At 37.9% G+C, this 15,995-nt stretch overlaps 1 protein-coding gene across 2 annotated transcripts in view; it reads left to right on the top strand.

Moving 5' to 3' along the window:
- Positions 1-9,539, top strand: part of armc2.L (armadillo repeat containing 2 L homeolog) — a 60,451-nt gene extending 50,912 nt beyond the window's left edge. For both annotated transcript variants that reach the window (XM_041562995.1, XM_041562996.1), the window contains exons 14-19: positions 1,017-1,139; positions 2,588-2,701; positions 5,488-5,620; positions 8,420-8,580; positions 9,285-9,435; positions 9,512-9,539. In XM_041562995.1, the coding sequence (XP_041418929.1) occupies positions 1,017-1,139; positions 2,588-2,701; positions 5,488-5,620; positions 8,420-8,580; positions 9,285-9,435; position 9,512 (683 nt within the window). In that variant the 3' untranslated portion in view covers positions 9,513-9,539. The remainder of the gene's footprint in view (positions 1-1,016; positions 1,140-2,587; positions 2,702-5,487; positions 5,621-8,419; positions 8,581-9,284; positions 9,436-9,511) is intronic.
- Positions 9,540-15,995: the final 6,456 nt, after the last annotated feature.

Here is a 15,995-nt window from a genome sequence, read left to right as displayed (position 1 = left end):
CTCTATCACACCAGCTGCTGGCTGGGAAACAGGTCTGGACTGGGATTCAAAATAGACCCTGGCATTCCAAATACACAAAGGCGCAACCAGTCCCCCACCAGCCCACTCCACAGTGAGTGTCTATGGCATCTTACAGCAGCCCCTCTGGCATTTGCCAGAACTCAAAGATTGCCAGTCCAGGCCTGCTGGGAAACTAACTTTCAGTTTGAATCTGGGTTCCTGATCTACAGTATATGCATTTTGATTAATTGACTAGTGCCTGTCACTCATACAAAACACAGTAGTCTGAAGGGCCCCAAAGGCAAAATACATATCTTCTACTGTGAATTGTTCTTTCTGTTGTTAATTAAATAAGTATCCGTATGTGTCCCTCAACTCATAATTTCGTTATTCTCATTTAAAAAAGTGTTTTGTGTAATTACTCAAATTGATGCTAATATAAACACTGCACATGATTATTATTTATATCAGGCAAAGCTACAGAAACTTGAGAAAGGGCTTTGCCTGAAACATGTAGAAACATAATTAATAAATACTAACTGTAGCAAAGACCTGCAATGTCAGGAGTCCTACATCTTCAAGAATTTGTCTATGTTCTTATGTCTTTTGAATGCTCCTCAAGCTCAAGAAAATGCAGCTTGTTATAATACGCAACTCTGAGGGCTCATGAGTCCAAACAGGCAGAATATAATGGATGCCATTAGCTCATGGGCTTAGGTGTGCTCAAACCTGTGTCTGAAACACATAATTAACCACTTCTTTTTCCTCAACTTCCCTGGCCTATTTCTGTTTATCTGATCCCCACTATGAATTAAAGACAATACCTGTCTAGATGTTTTACTAAAGTGAAAAGGAGCGCTGGATTTTTTAATGGTTTCTTGAAGAAGTTTTGCATGGATAACAAAGGATTCTTTTATATGCTGGGCTAAATCATTGTGTTGTCAATGTTGACATGAATTACACACATCAGCTTTCATTTTCCTTGCTCTAATATGAAGTTTTCTTGGTTGCATCAGAATACAAGTCGATTGATGAATGTGAAGAGTTGGTGATCAATACTGTTGCAACAGTCAACAATTTATCTTTTTATCAAGATGACACTTCTGTCATTACAAAGAAAAGGCTCGAGATTTCTAAATGTAAGTCCTTCCTTTGGATATCCTTTCTATGATCTCTGTTACATGTAAAATGTATTGATTTTTTTTTTTCCAAATGCACTGAATTTTGCTATGGAATTATTTTCTGATAAATGAATCTACATGTCCACTTTGATTTTCTTTGATTGCAGTTCTATAACTGTATGTATTGGGCTACTTAAGTCCCATAAAGAAAGCACTTGTGCCTGTAACTGTGGTAAGTGCAGGCCATCTGTTCTCATTAAGAGGTAGATGCAATCTAGTCAGCCCATATTTTATCATATTTGGTTGAACAACTAACTACATTTACAGTTAACTCAGACCAACGTTCCACTGAGGGAGAGCCGAGATTGCTGCACTTCAGAAAATGACATTCTGCATAACTAGGGACTAGTTCATCAATTATGCCAAGCAAACCGATTTGGGGAGAGAGGGTTTTGGGAAAGGTAGTTTTATCTTGAATGAATCCATCACCTAATTCCAGTAGCTAGCTATTTTGGGGCATGAACACATCATATGTACAAAGTTTGCTTTATGATTTCTACATTTAAAGGAGAAGGAAAGGTTTATATCAAGTAAGGTTTATATCAAGTAAGCTTTATCAGAAAGCTGATCTGAGTCCTCTGTCAAAAGAAACACAGCATTTCTGAATTTCCTTCTATTGTGTACACATGGGCTCCTGTATCAGACTTCCTTCTTTCAACTTTAACCTCCAAGGCTTGGGCTTGAGCATGCTCAGTTTGCTTCTCCCTCCTTCCCTCCCTGCTGTAGTCTGAGCCCAGAGCTATGAGTGAGCAGGGGAGACTCAGACAGGAAGTGATGTCCCACCAAACTAATATGGAAGCTGCTATGCTAAACAAACAGTGAGTGCTCTTAGAGCAAAACTTTGGCTGGTTTGTTTAAAAGTATGCTAAGAAGGCATGTTTGAATTACAAACAACTATATTTATCTAGAGTTAACATTGCAAAAAAAATATTTTCAAGATTAAAGGAAAAGTAAATCCTCAGAATTCATTTATCAGAATTTATTTTTGATTTATCTGGAGGCCAGTGCTTAATAGCAGTCCCCTTGCTATGAGTTGACCTTCTTAAACAGCTGCCTCTACGATACTCAGCCCAACCCTAAACCATCTTATATAATTAAGTAGTTGTTGACAACGAGGGAGATAAGAGTCACCCATGTCCTTCTATTTGGTGGCCTTAAAAAGAAGGATTCTCAAACAGAATTTGAGAAATAAGATGCACCTAAAGAGCTTGCAACATAATAAAATCTATCAAACCTAATTGAGTTGTTCTCTCCTGTACATTACTTTTATACTCTCCTGTACATTACTGTTATACTCTTCGTTCACCTACTGAATATATAGAGGAATATAATTTGTTTGGCAGTGCGATATGTAAACTTGTGTTTCTAGTTCAAATAAAACTTACATGTAACTTCTATTTTCTAAGCGCTTTTTAAATTATTACTCTGCAACAACATGGATGGGATACTTGAAGCAGCAAGGGTTTTTGGCAACCTCTCTCGCTATCAAGATGTACGCAATTTTATGATGGAGAAAAGTGGTGAGTTTCAGAAAAACGTAATCTTACATAAATGCAAAGCTTATGTTGTACATTGCATTACAGCACACTGACAAAAGCAAATACATGACACTCTTTCCCAGTGTGTTTAATAAGAGATGAGTGTTACACTGCTAAGTGGCAGGTCTGACATTCTGGAAATAAGCAAATTGTAACATATCGTTTCCCTAACCAAGAGCTAACTCCAAGGTTCCGTTCACAGCCCGGTAGCAGCCTATAGCAGCCGCCTTTGGCTTTGGGTGGAGCCCTCCGCTACTCAGATGATGCCAGGTCTTATTGTGGGAGAACAATGAAGAGTTCTGGGCAAGCACAGGAACCAAACGTGTATGGATAGCACAGAGGAGCGGTTAGCAAATTAAGGAACAGGCCCAGTCAAATCAGGGGCAACGCTGTACCAAGGCAGGTAGCAGGAGCAAGGTTGGGGTCACAGGCCAAGATCATACACCAGGAAGATTCAAACGCAGTACCAAATCGGAATCAGAAGAGTGGTCAAAAAACAGACAGGGGTCTGTTCAGGCAGCAGGATGGCGGAGTCAGGGACAGGCAAGGGTCAAACAGAATATCAGCAGAAGAAATCAATACAGAAAGCACCCAGGAACCAGGAAGGAACTTTGTAACAAGCCTTACTCTACTACTTACTCTGTGACAGACAAACTTGTGAAACCGGCCATACGAAACACGGAACATTTCTAGCTACCTCTCTCCAGTCCATAAAAGAGGTTTTCAGATATGCTTTAATCCTGTACATAAATCTACAATCCTTCTTAAAGCAAGTTAGTTCTGCTGCTGTTTTGCCAGAAAGGAAGAAAAAATCAGTACAAAATATTACACTTTGCACACAGGCTTCATTAACCACATTTTATTCAGATGACAATATCCCTTAATAGATTTTGCCCCTGGCTAAGTCAGGTGAGCTGACTCAAGAACATAGAAATGAACAGAAACCTGTTTTAACTGACTGCAGCTACTGGCAGCACAACATATAATCAGTTTGAGCGTGTGCTTGGGTTTTCTGTGCCCCAGTTATGGCTTCCTATATGAATTTCCCATCAACGCAAAACTTAGGAACCTTCAGATTCTTGTAAGAAAGTAGAAACTGGTCACTTTACTGATATCATTATTTGTGGGGGAAAAGGTTTAGAAATTGTAGACTAGAATAGTTATATATGGATTGTGTTGGAAAATGGCAGGTTTTTGTGCTGCAAGTAGATTTGGAAACAAGGCAAATAGTTTGGGCTGCATGTGCAATGTTTTGGAAATGGGACAGTTTGTACTGTATAATGGTGATAAGGAACGGTTCCTGCTTATTGGGAGGAGGAACCAAATCTGTATTTTGCTGTGTGAATTGTGGAGAAACAGTTTATAAACCTTGTAGACAAAAAAATGTGCCATATTGTTTAAATGCAGAGTGTGAGGTTTTGTGGCAAGTATTTTACATCATAATTTATTTTATTCAGTCCCTTAAATAGAATGTCTTGCAGTTCTCAGTTTGCCACAATTTGTATTTTTATATCATTTTATAACATTGCTACATGATGCTTTTTCTAAAAACAGGAACACAAATAATCTCCTCTCCTGTAGGCCACAAAGTTCCTGGAAATACCCGCCTGTGTGCATTTATTGGAACTGCCTTATGTAAAATACTTGGTTATCCAATGAGGGGCAGTTATTTTTTAGGGCTTTGACACCTGTGGGAGAGGAGATTTCCCATTTGTTCATTATTTTCCTAAAGGGCATCTCCACCTAAAAATGGTTTTTGGATAATGAAATCAAATCTAATTCTAAGCAACTTTCCAATACACATTCACTTAAAAGCATTCAGTAGTTTGAAAGTTATCTGTAAATACAGTTGCAGTTTAAAGCAGTGTTTATTTATCCTTTTCTGGTTTCTCTTATAGCAGAAATCCAATTTTCCTCAGAGCCAGTAGTGAAAGGAATATAAACAGCCAGACAAGTGCTGCTTTACATTGAGATTACATTTGCAAATACATTTATAATCATCGAAATTTATTCCATTATGCATAACACTGTTTTTCAAGTCAGACCATGCCAGATTTCCTAGCAAGCAACTCAAGTGATACTGATGTTCTTTCTTCTCATATACAGGTATGGGACCTGTTATCCAGAATGCCCGGGGCCTGGGGCTTTCTGGATAACGGATCTTTTTGTAATTTGGATCTTCATACCTTAAGCCTACTAGAAAATCATATAAACATTAAATAAACCCATTAGGCTGGTTTTGCTTGGATCAAGTTTAAGGTACTGTTTTATTATTACAGAGAAAAATCATTTTTAAAAATTTGGATTATTTGTATAAAATGGAGTCTATGGGAGATGACCTTTCCATAATTCGGAACTTTCGGATAACAGGTTTCTGGATAATGGATCCCATACCTGTAATACAAAAAAACTTGCTTGCACTTACATACAAATTAAAACCTGCTTGTGAAGAACACACCTCCTTACTTTTATTTCTTTACATTTGAGTATTCTGTTCCATAATAACTTTCTCTCTGAAAAGAAAAATCTGCATATTTCCATTAAAACAGTTAGGTTCAGTCCTGGGCTGAGATTTATAATAGGCCTAGTAATTTCAAGTATGCAGAAGCTCAAACTGCCCCGCTCAGGCCCAATAAATAGTCTACAGGATACCTCGTTGGTATTTGGCACAATCTACAGCTTGCCAGTCAAGCCCTGGTTGTGTTCTGGTTTAGCATTATACACTGTTCTATAGATTAAACACGTGCATTTTCTGCTTTCCACCCTAGTGTACAAGTTCTTTGTTGCACTGCTCGATTCTAAACACCAGGAGATCTGCTTCTCTGCCTGCGGGGTCCTGATCAACCTGACTGCAGAGAAAAACAACAGAGTCTTGTTGCAAGAAGAAGGTGCAATTGAAAAGTAAGAAAACAAGCTAAATGGATATACACGGTGTACTACTGGGGTATAAACATTTGTTTTTTTGTTTATTTGCTAAAAAGTCTACTTTATAAATACCCCTCCACTGGCAAGAGATGGGACAACAAAAATAAATATGCTTAAACAAAATATTTCAATCCATAATAATGCTGCAATGATGTAAAAAGTGGATTCTATGAATCTGTGATAATTCTTTGTTGTAAAAATGAATCTTAGCCATAAAGTGTGAACTCGTGATTGGTTTGTGAGAGATTTATTTAGCATTAGATTCTGATTTCAAGCACAGATGTTACATTTTGATGATAATGCCTCTTTAAGTAACACCTTACTAATTACTGCCTCAAAGTGTCTTACAGTTTCCCCTTTTGCCTCTCTTTGCACAGCATCATATTAGTTCCTCTTTACTCAGTTCTGTAACTATGTTAATATGCACTATTTGTGTACAGCCTCCATATGTTTCCCTCTTTGTCTAAAAATACATTGGAGAAGTCCTTTCTCCTACATTCACTGTGCAACATTCACTGTGCAACAAACACTTCTAGGGCAGATTTATCAAGGGTCGAATAGTAAATTTGAATTTTTGAATTCAAATTTAGAGTGTCATAATTCACACATTCGAATTGTACTCCCACTATTCGAATGTAGATTCCAATGTGAGATTTATCACACCTTTACCATGGAAACAGTCCTAATTCGAATATTCACCTCATAAAACCTGCTAAGATTGTGTATATGTCAATGGCAGAGTTCCATTGAGCAATTTGGAGATGTTAATAGCCATCCTGACATTCAAGTTTTTTTGGGAGAAAAGCTCGATTTGTATGAATCGAATACAATTCGGATTTTCGGGTCAAAACCATTCAATCGAATATTAGAAATTCTAATTTTTTCTTAAACAACCTTCCAGTTGAATTGTATATTAGAATTAAAAAAATATATTAAATATATTAGAATTAAAAAAAATTCACATGAATTTGAAATTCAATCTTTGATAAATGGACCTCAAAGTGTATCCCAATGTAGTTTCCTTCTGTAGCCTCCATTTTATCTGAAATCACTGAAAATCTTTGCCAAAGAACTGAGCTACGCGTCCTTATTGTTAAAGGTGTTGTTCACCTTTGAGTTATCTTTTGGGTTTTGGGTTATTTACAGCTTTCAAATGGGGGGTTACGGACTTCAGCAACCAAATAACTTCTGCTGTGTGAGGCTACAGTTTTATTGTTTTTGTGTTATTTTATATTACTATATTATATTTCTGTTCAGGCCCTCTGCTGTCCATATTTCAGTCTCTCATTTAAACAGCTACCTCCCTGCTAGGGTGAATGGGGCCCTAGCTACCAGATAGCTTCTTAAATTCCAAACTGGGGAGCTACTGAACAAAAAAACTGAAGACCAAATGAAGACCAGTTGCACATTTGCCTCAGAATATCACTGTCTGCATCAAACTAAATGTTTATTTAAAGGAGAACTAAAGTTTAACTAAAGAAGTAGGCTAGAAATGTTGTACATTATGTTTTGGTCTTCTGCACCAGCCCAAGGCAACCACAGCCATTTAGCAGTAAAGATCTGTATCTCCAAAGATGCCCCAGTAGCTCCCCATCTTCTTTCCTGCGGATTCACTGCACATGCTCTGTGCTGCTGTCACTTACTGAGCTTAGGGAGCCACTCACAATATACAGTACACATAGAATAGAAATGTCACAATATAAGGCTCATTAGTAATTAGTAGTATTTGCTCAAAGCTTTTACATTACCTGTCTGACTCCCTGTAATCGGGGGCTGCCATATTTGTGCAGCAGGAGTCGTTAGCATTAGAAACTGACAGGCTGAGATGGGACAATGAGTTTGGCAAAACAGTCAGGTATGGGATCTTCCACTAACATTTACTTACAAAAACAACCTCTCAGCAAAAAAACATTAACATGACCTATAGGTAACTTTTAATGAACATTCATATTTTAAAAAGTAGTTTTTTAGTGTCAGTATCACTTTAACTGTAGTCCCAGGCTCTATACATATTTCAAAGGGTAATTTGTCATAAGCTGTTTTTTGCTATCTGCAGTAGCTATTTGTACAATGCAATGCTTTCTGGTATTTAAACATCTAAATGGTATTGTCCCTTCTTCCTGTGTCAGCTAGCTGTATTAATGTTTGTATCCAGCTTAATCCAGTCCCTGGGACACAGAAAACTTCTCTTTAGAGCAGTGATTTGTGGGTAAGCTCCTGGACTCTGGACTTCATTACATTGGTATATCTACCTGTGCCTTACACAACAAAACTGTATATGAAAGCCCTGATGATCTACTGTATAAAGCTATTGCTAAACAACATACTTTAGAGTACAAGTTCCCCTTAGAAATGTCAGTTCATTATTGAGACCCATAAGGTGTTATGTATACAGGGAGACTACCCACTTTATTTGTTAGAAATACTGTAGCAAAATATACGGGGGCACTGTAAACATTTGTACAGCATTTCTTTCCTTCTATTGTGTATACACAGGCTTCTGTATCAAACCTCCAGGGCTAGGGCTTGCACTTGATCGTTTGCTCCTCTCTCCCTCCCATAGTCATTTTGCCATTGACTTGTACATGAATTCAACAGCTTTTAGCTGGAGTGTTTTTGGATTCAGATTTTTGGTACTTGAACTTGAACTTTAATAAATAACCCCCTTAGTGTTATTTTAGACGGTACATGTGCTGATAGATTTCAGTTAAACTTTATTACACAATGCATTGTATCTTGTCTAATAGAAGTCTCTACTTTTAATTCCCAACACAGAATAATTGATTGTTTGCGGGACTTTGCTACTTCTGATTGGCAGCTGGCTGGTTTGTTGTGCCAAGCACTGTGGAACTTCAATGAAAACCTGGAATATGCAGAGCCATGCTTTGGAGTTGAAGAGACTGACTCTCTCCTGGAAATTCTGACATATCTTCTAGGTGAGAGGAAAGTGAAAGAAAACATTCATTGTTCCTCCTCCTTTTAATACATCAAACATGTTTTCATGTGTGTTGCCAGCAGGCTTGTGTGTACATGAGAGCAAGTAGCAGTATAATTTGTATCAGTGAATCTGAGTATTTATTAGTAGTTGGTATTAAATAGACTATTTTTTCTAGGGTTAATGTTTATACAGATCTGCCTTTACACTTTGCTTCCTGTTTATAACTGTGTGTCTTTTTTCAGCACTTACTATACCATATACTTAAGTGACTTAAGGGGGGCCATATGGTTCATTACTATTTGCTTTTGACTAGGGATGCACCGAATCCACTATTTTGGATTCGGCCAAATCCCTGAATCCTTCGTGAAAGATTCGTCCCGAATACCAAACCAAATCCTAATTTGCATATGCAAAAATGTTGCGAGTCTCCTCCCCGCACCTAATTTACATATGCAAATTTCGATTCGGTTTGGCCATGCACAAGGATCTGGCTGAATCCGAATCCTGCTGAAAAAAGGCAAAATCCCGAACCGAATCCTGGATTCGGTGCATCCCTACTTTTGTACCTGAGCTGCATGTTGAGGATCAAAAGCAAACTCACTGAACAGTTATGTCCCATGTGGGCCCCCTTCAAGTCACTGACTTATTTACATTTGCTTTGTCTGGGTGCCCTAATAAAACTGATATTTCCTTTATTTGCAGATGAGCAAACAGCTTTGGACAGCAAGAACGAAGAGTTAACTGAATATCACAAGACTTGCTGGGAAACAGAGTTTAAACCCGTGGCATTTCAACTTATGGAAAGGCATAAGAGGCATCATTCCTATTTAGAACCTCTGCCTTATCCAGTGTAGTCTTCTACATACTTTTACAGTATATATATATATATATATATATATATATATATATATATATATATATATATATAGACACACACACACACACACACACACACACACACACACATATACAGGTATGGGATCTGATTTTTGTATTTCAGGTCACCATATCTTAAGTCTCCTAAAAAATCATTCAAACATGAAATTTTATTATTACAGGGAAACAAAAGATAATTTAAAAAATGCATATTATTCAATTAAAATAGTCCGTGGTCGATAACCTGTCTGTAATTTGGAGATTTCAGCATAATGGGTTTCTGGATGACGGATTCTATACCTGTATAAGAGAAGACATTACTTAATATATTGTTAGTTATTTATATGTGACTCTGCTGTGTGTCCCAGATAACGGCAGTGCATAAAAAGTAATTCCTTGGTAATAGTTGTGTGAATATATTAAAGATAGTTGAGATTTCTCTTTAAAGAAAAGGCAGTTTACATTCAACTTAATTTTTTGCATAGTGAAAGAAAATTTATTTTTTTTGTTTTACAAAAAACATAATTTATTGTATTATTTTTATTGATGATTACAAAGTTTTTTTTGCAGTGTAGACTCCTCTGTAATGTCCACAAGATGAATGGCTCTGCACCTCTGTCTCTTTGTCCATGCTTATTAATCACATTTTATAATCACACAGTCTTCTTCCAATCTACAGACATTGTGACCTAAGTTTTCTGCTCTGAATATACAAGCAGCAGTTTTTACTCCCTCTTTATACCCCAATGCACCCACCGTCCTTCTATCGCCCTTACTTTCCATCTGATTTATTATTTTGGCATTGTTCTTTTAAATAACAACAACCTCTATAACAGTAGCTTGTTTTTAAACGAGGTATAATGAAGTATTCCATCCAGAATAAGTTCACTTAAAGGAACAGTTCAGTGTAAAAATTAAAAACTGTGTAAATAGAAAGGCTGTGTAAATTGAAACATGTATCTAATATAGTTAGTTAGCCAAAATTGTATCTTTAAGGGGGGGCACATGGGACATAACTGTTCATTGAGTTTGAACTTCAGTATGCAGCTCAGATTCAAAGGCAAACAGTTGAGACCCATGTGGGCCCCTCAAGCCACTGATTGGTTACTGCCTGGTAGCCAATCAATGGAAACTAAGAGAGCTGCAAAACCAATAGAAGAACAGGTGTGATGTCATAGCAATGGTGTTCAAAGGGAAGGGGACACATGACAACAGATCCTGTTTTATTCTGGCTCCAAAACCTCTTTAAAAGCACTACAGTTTAGCGTGCACTGATACACAGTCTTGCTAAAGCTTCTTTGTAAAACTTACGGCATTTTGGGGGGTTCTGTGATTTGGCTGCAGGGACAATGACAGTGAATGCTAAAATCATTTGTTGAATGTGCCGGTGAGTAATAGGAAACCTTAGGACCTGCTTGTTGGCTCCCGGGGTGCCGAACAGCTAGAAGGTGTCAGGAATCAAACACCGTTTTGATTATGAATGAAGGTGCATCCCTAAATTAAGAGACTTTCCTTTTTATTTTTAATCAGTCTGATGTGCGTATGTGTCTTAAAAAAAGGGTCTGTTTTGCTATTTTTAATGCAATGAATTAAAAGTTACGTTTTGATATTATCAACCTATCTGCCACTGGCGAGAATACGGTGATAGATTTATAGTGTCCCCTATTTAGAGTCTCTTTTTTTCCTTTACCATATTTCTGAAGTATAGCTAATATCTGGATCCGTTTTTGAGAGTTCTCTTGACCATTTTTTAATTAAAAGTGTTCCGTACATCCTGCAAGGTTTCTAATAAAGTCAAGTAGCACATACAAAGTCCTCCTTTAGCCAAAGACGATGAAATTAATTGTGTAAGCATTCATCTTGGTGTTAACTGATCTTTTTTAAATAAATGCAGAATTTGCAAATCTGTATAAAAATCTTTGAGTGATAACGCTTTTCTGTTGGAGGAAAATGAAGAGTTGTGATGTATCAGAGTCACAACCCAGAGTGAATACATATTGTAGCAAGGGAAAAGTCCAGTTGTGTATATTTAAAGATATACTGACACCAGAAAATGAACCTTTTTTTAAATCTACCATAAAACTGACTTTTTGCATGCTTCTTATAATTTTGTCATAAAGTATTTGCCCAATGCTTTTACATTACCTGTCTGATGCCCCATGTTCCTGTATGAGGGGGCTGCCATATTTGTGCAGCAGGAGTCCGTTAGCATTAGAATCTCTAATTGACAGGCTGAGATGGGACAGTCAGGTTGCCAAAACAGTCAGGTTTAGGAACTTCAAAATAACAATAACTTACAAAAACAAACCTCTCAGCAAAAAACGATCAACATGATCTATAGGTAACTTTTAATGTACATTCATATTTTAAAATGTAGTTTCACTTTAAGTTGGGAATATCGAGTTCCAGTTATTGGGTGGAGCAGTATGTTGTAAACTGATATCCAGTTTGCTGACAGTTTTCATTTTTATTGGTCAGTTTTGGTTTGCCATTAAATTCATCTTTTCAGCCTGTAATGCAGGGATCCCCAACCTTTTGAACCTGTGAGCAACATTCAGAAGTAAAATGAGTTGGGGAGCAATACTAGCATAAAAAATGTTCTTGGGGTGCGAAATAAGGACTGTGATTGGCCATTTGGTAGCCTGTATGTGGATTGTCAACCTACATTGAGGCTCTGGCAGTGCACCTGGTTTTTATACAACCAAAACTTGCCTCTAAGCCTGGAATTCCAAAACAAGTACCTGCTTTGAGACCACTGAGAGCAGCATCCAAGGGGTTGGAGAGCAACATGTTTCTCATGAGCTACTGGTTCGGAATCACTGCTGTAATGTATAATACAGTGCACTATATGGTTGTTGGGCTCAGTGGCCCTAAAAGCACATTTTGTGGAGGTTAGATTTTTTGCATATGGGCCATTTAGTCACCACTGTAAATCTGCGCTACATCTGGTGACAAATCATCCCTAGTGTCCTTACCTTACCACCAGCAGTGCAGTAGCGCAGATTTCCTGTGTATGACAAAACATCCCGTGTGCCATTGCCTGTACATGTTCCTTCGTTTTTCAAACTATACTATACTGTCATAACAAGATTACCAACGTTTATCATAATACAATTATTGCACAATATTTAAGAGTGTTCTGTTGTCTTTCCTATTAGTGGTTTGGATTGAATATATTTGTGATTTATACATTCATTGCATCTGTGTAATTTGCCTCAGCTCAGCTTTCTTATCTTAAAGGACTTTTAAGTTAACTTTTGGTATGTTAAATGGCTAATTCTAAGCCACTTTTGGCAGAGAGCCCAGAACATTGAGCAGCTGCACTTAGATACTTTTGTAACAATTTAAGATAAGCAAGGATACAATTGTAACTATTTAAGCAGGTCTCTTGGGAGAACAGAGAATCACAGTTTAACACATAAAACATGGCCCTTAAACGCCCAGAAATGTGTTCAAACTTTCATAACCTGACACATTTTGTAAAATGGACATGTTAAATAGTGGTGTGGTCATAAATGGGTATGGGCAAAAATGTTTAGCTTTTTCTCCCTCTTTACAGTGTTCAAATGTTGGGAGGCAGTGGCGTAACTACCGGGGGAGGAGGGGATTGGGCCAGGGCCCGCACCCCCTCAGGGCCTACCCGGCAGCTCGCGCACCACTCTGTTCTAAGGTAAATGCAGCCGTACTGAGGGGACGGGGCCCGGCTGCACTTCCCGCGCCAGGGCCTGCCCCCCTCTAGTTACGTCTCTGTTGGGAGGTATGTTTTTTGGAGGCTATAATCCCAAAGCAGGTTCCCATTCTCACATGAGCTGGTTACTTCAAGTCCTTGTGAAATGTATTATTTCACTTTAAATCCTAAGGGGGAAATCAAATGTGTTTAGTAGGGAATATTCTTTTAAATATATATGCAAATGGCATGTAGTGTAGGACTGTCCCCGTGATCTCAGGGGAGTACCCGCCAGTAATATGCACATTACTAATCATAGCTGTTGGTTTTTAAAGAAAAATAACTATTTCTTTGTTTGTCATTTGACTAAGAAAAGACAGAGAGGAATGTAACGGGTTGTTAATTAATCATATCTCTGCTAAATATTTTAGTGACACAACCATAACTGAAGTATATGTCTTAACAAATCAGAGCACAGGCTGCCAGCCTTAAATATGGCCCCTACCTGGACATTAAATTCCAGTGAATTTCACAGACATATTTTCTTCCTCTCTTTTCCTCTCTGCCATATACATACCTCCCACCATTCTGGAAATGGAAAGAGGGACAACATGTTTGACCACGCCCCTTTTTGCAGCCGCACCCCCCAATTACCATGCCCATTTTAAAAAATTTGCCAGGTTATGAAGGTTTGATCACATCTCTGTAGTTTTTATGTTTTATTACAGTTTTACTAATGAAAGTGAGTCTAACTTCATCCAAGGCACAAAACTGTTACAAATGTATCTTAAGTATCTATTCTGGGCTCTTTGCCAAGAGCCAATTAAGTTAGAAACATTGTATCTTTTTTGGCTGTTCAGTGCAGAGGAATTGGGACTTTCCAGTACAAACGCAGGACTGCCAGTTGAGCTGTCAAAAGAGGGACTGTCTCTCTTAAAACCTGACAGATGGGAGGTATGCCATATAGCCATAGTTTTTCACACCCCTCCAAAAGTCCATTACTATGTGGAAAACTCATGTTCTCACTAGAGCACCATGTGTCTGACCCTCTATCCCCAGGCCATTGCTGTTAGAATACTTATGGGGCAATTACACTCTCTGAATTGACCCACTTGCAAATAAACCTTGTCCAAGTGTAAGAATATGGCTTCACTTACATCTGATAGTTATATCGTTATAATCCATGCTAAAGATTTGCCGTTTTTACCTAAAGATTCTGTGCACCACCCACTATGGAAAGGCCCAGAATCCATCATTTCACAATGGAACACAATTAGAGGGAGGTTGGTCCCTACGAACACAGACAGACTTTCATGGTTTTCACTGTCCACTCACTATATAATTCTCCTCTGTCGCAAGAAGAAGAAATAAAAGGTGTCGGTTATAAATCTCTGTCAAATTCACATATGCTCAAAGCTCATTTTTAACTACCATTTTTGGGAGGTTTCAATTTGATTATTTTTGACATCAATATTAACATTCCTCTGCCCCTTTACAGTTAGGCCTCCAATATGGAAGCTCTGCTGCTTTTTCCCCTGTTTATCGCACAATGTTACAAAGGCATTGTAGTGATGTTGCCATTTATGGTAGAGGTATGGGACCCGTTATCCAGAAAGCTCTGAATTACGGAAAGGTCTTCTCGCAGTGACTCCATTTTATTTTAAATAATCCAGATTTTTAAAAATCACTTCCTTTTTCTCTGTAATAATAAAACAGTACCTTGTATTTGATCCAAACTAAGATATAATTAATCCTTATTGGAAGCAAAACCAGCCTATTGGGTTTACTTAATGTTTTCTAGTAGATCCATTAGCTGGAAATCCAAGTCCCAAGCATTCTGGATAACAGGTCCCATATCTGTACCTATTTTCCTCGTTGCATATGTCAAGGCCCCCGGGGCCATTTCTTTTTTCTGTCTATACCCACTCCCTTGTTGAGCTAATCCCATGTCTTTAAATACAGCCTTAGTGTAGATGAAACTCAAATACAAGCCACAGTGATAGGCTTTATAAATGGAACTGACTCATACATGGGAAAGCATTGTCTGAATTCAGTATTTTAGAGGCCAAAAGTATTATATATTCAGCATGACTTGGTCACACTTATTCCATTGATGTCTCACAAACCTCCCTACTCTAGTTTCCACATCATGTCACCTCAATGCTGAATGAGAGGTTAGCCTTGGCACACTGTAGTATTGGTGTCACTTTTCCTTTTGGAGCCTATGATGCTACAATTTATAAGTACAGGTACCGGACCTGTTATCCATAATGTCCGGGACCTGGGGGTTTCCATATAATGGAGCTTCATACCTTAAGTCTACTAGAAATTCACGTAAACATTAAATAAACCCAATATGCTGGATTAAGGATTAATTATATCTTAGTTTGGATCAAGTTCAAGCTACTGTTTTATTATTATAGAGATAGATATGTTTTAAAATGTGGATTGTTTGAATAAAATGGAGCCTATTGAAGATGGCCTTTCCTTATTTGGAACTTTCTGGATAATAGATTTCTGGCTAATGGGTCCTATACCTGTACTGTGCTCTCCAATCTCCCAAGAAACCTAAAATGATGAAAGACCTGCTATCAGGCTATCTGTCAGTGTTGCACCTTTCCTGTTACACAAATAGCCTGTGATGTATACACTCTGGCAGACATTTGTATATATGCAAATAGAAAGTAGGCTTTGTATTCCACTTTATTTCTATGACAACTTTTATGACACTGCCTTCCAGACTCATGTCACAGCACGTCCATGTCTCACGTCAAACAGGCTGGTATAAATAGAAAGCCATGTACTGACAAAACTACTGGGATTGTCCTACAGGATTTAGGCCTCTCATATTTCATCCAAATCAATATAGA

The sequence above is a fragment of the Xenopus laevis genome, chromosome 5L (assembly GCF_017654675.1).
Source record: "Xenopus laevis strain J_2021 chromosome 5L, Xenopus_laevis_v10.1, whole genome shotgun sequence".
In the NCBI taxonomy this organism is placed as follows: Eukaryota; Metazoa; Chordata; class Amphibia; order Anura; family Pipidae; genus Xenopus; species Xenopus laevis.
Note: the sequence above shows the minus strand (reverse complement) of the source record. Positions and strands in the feature narration are given on the sequence as shown.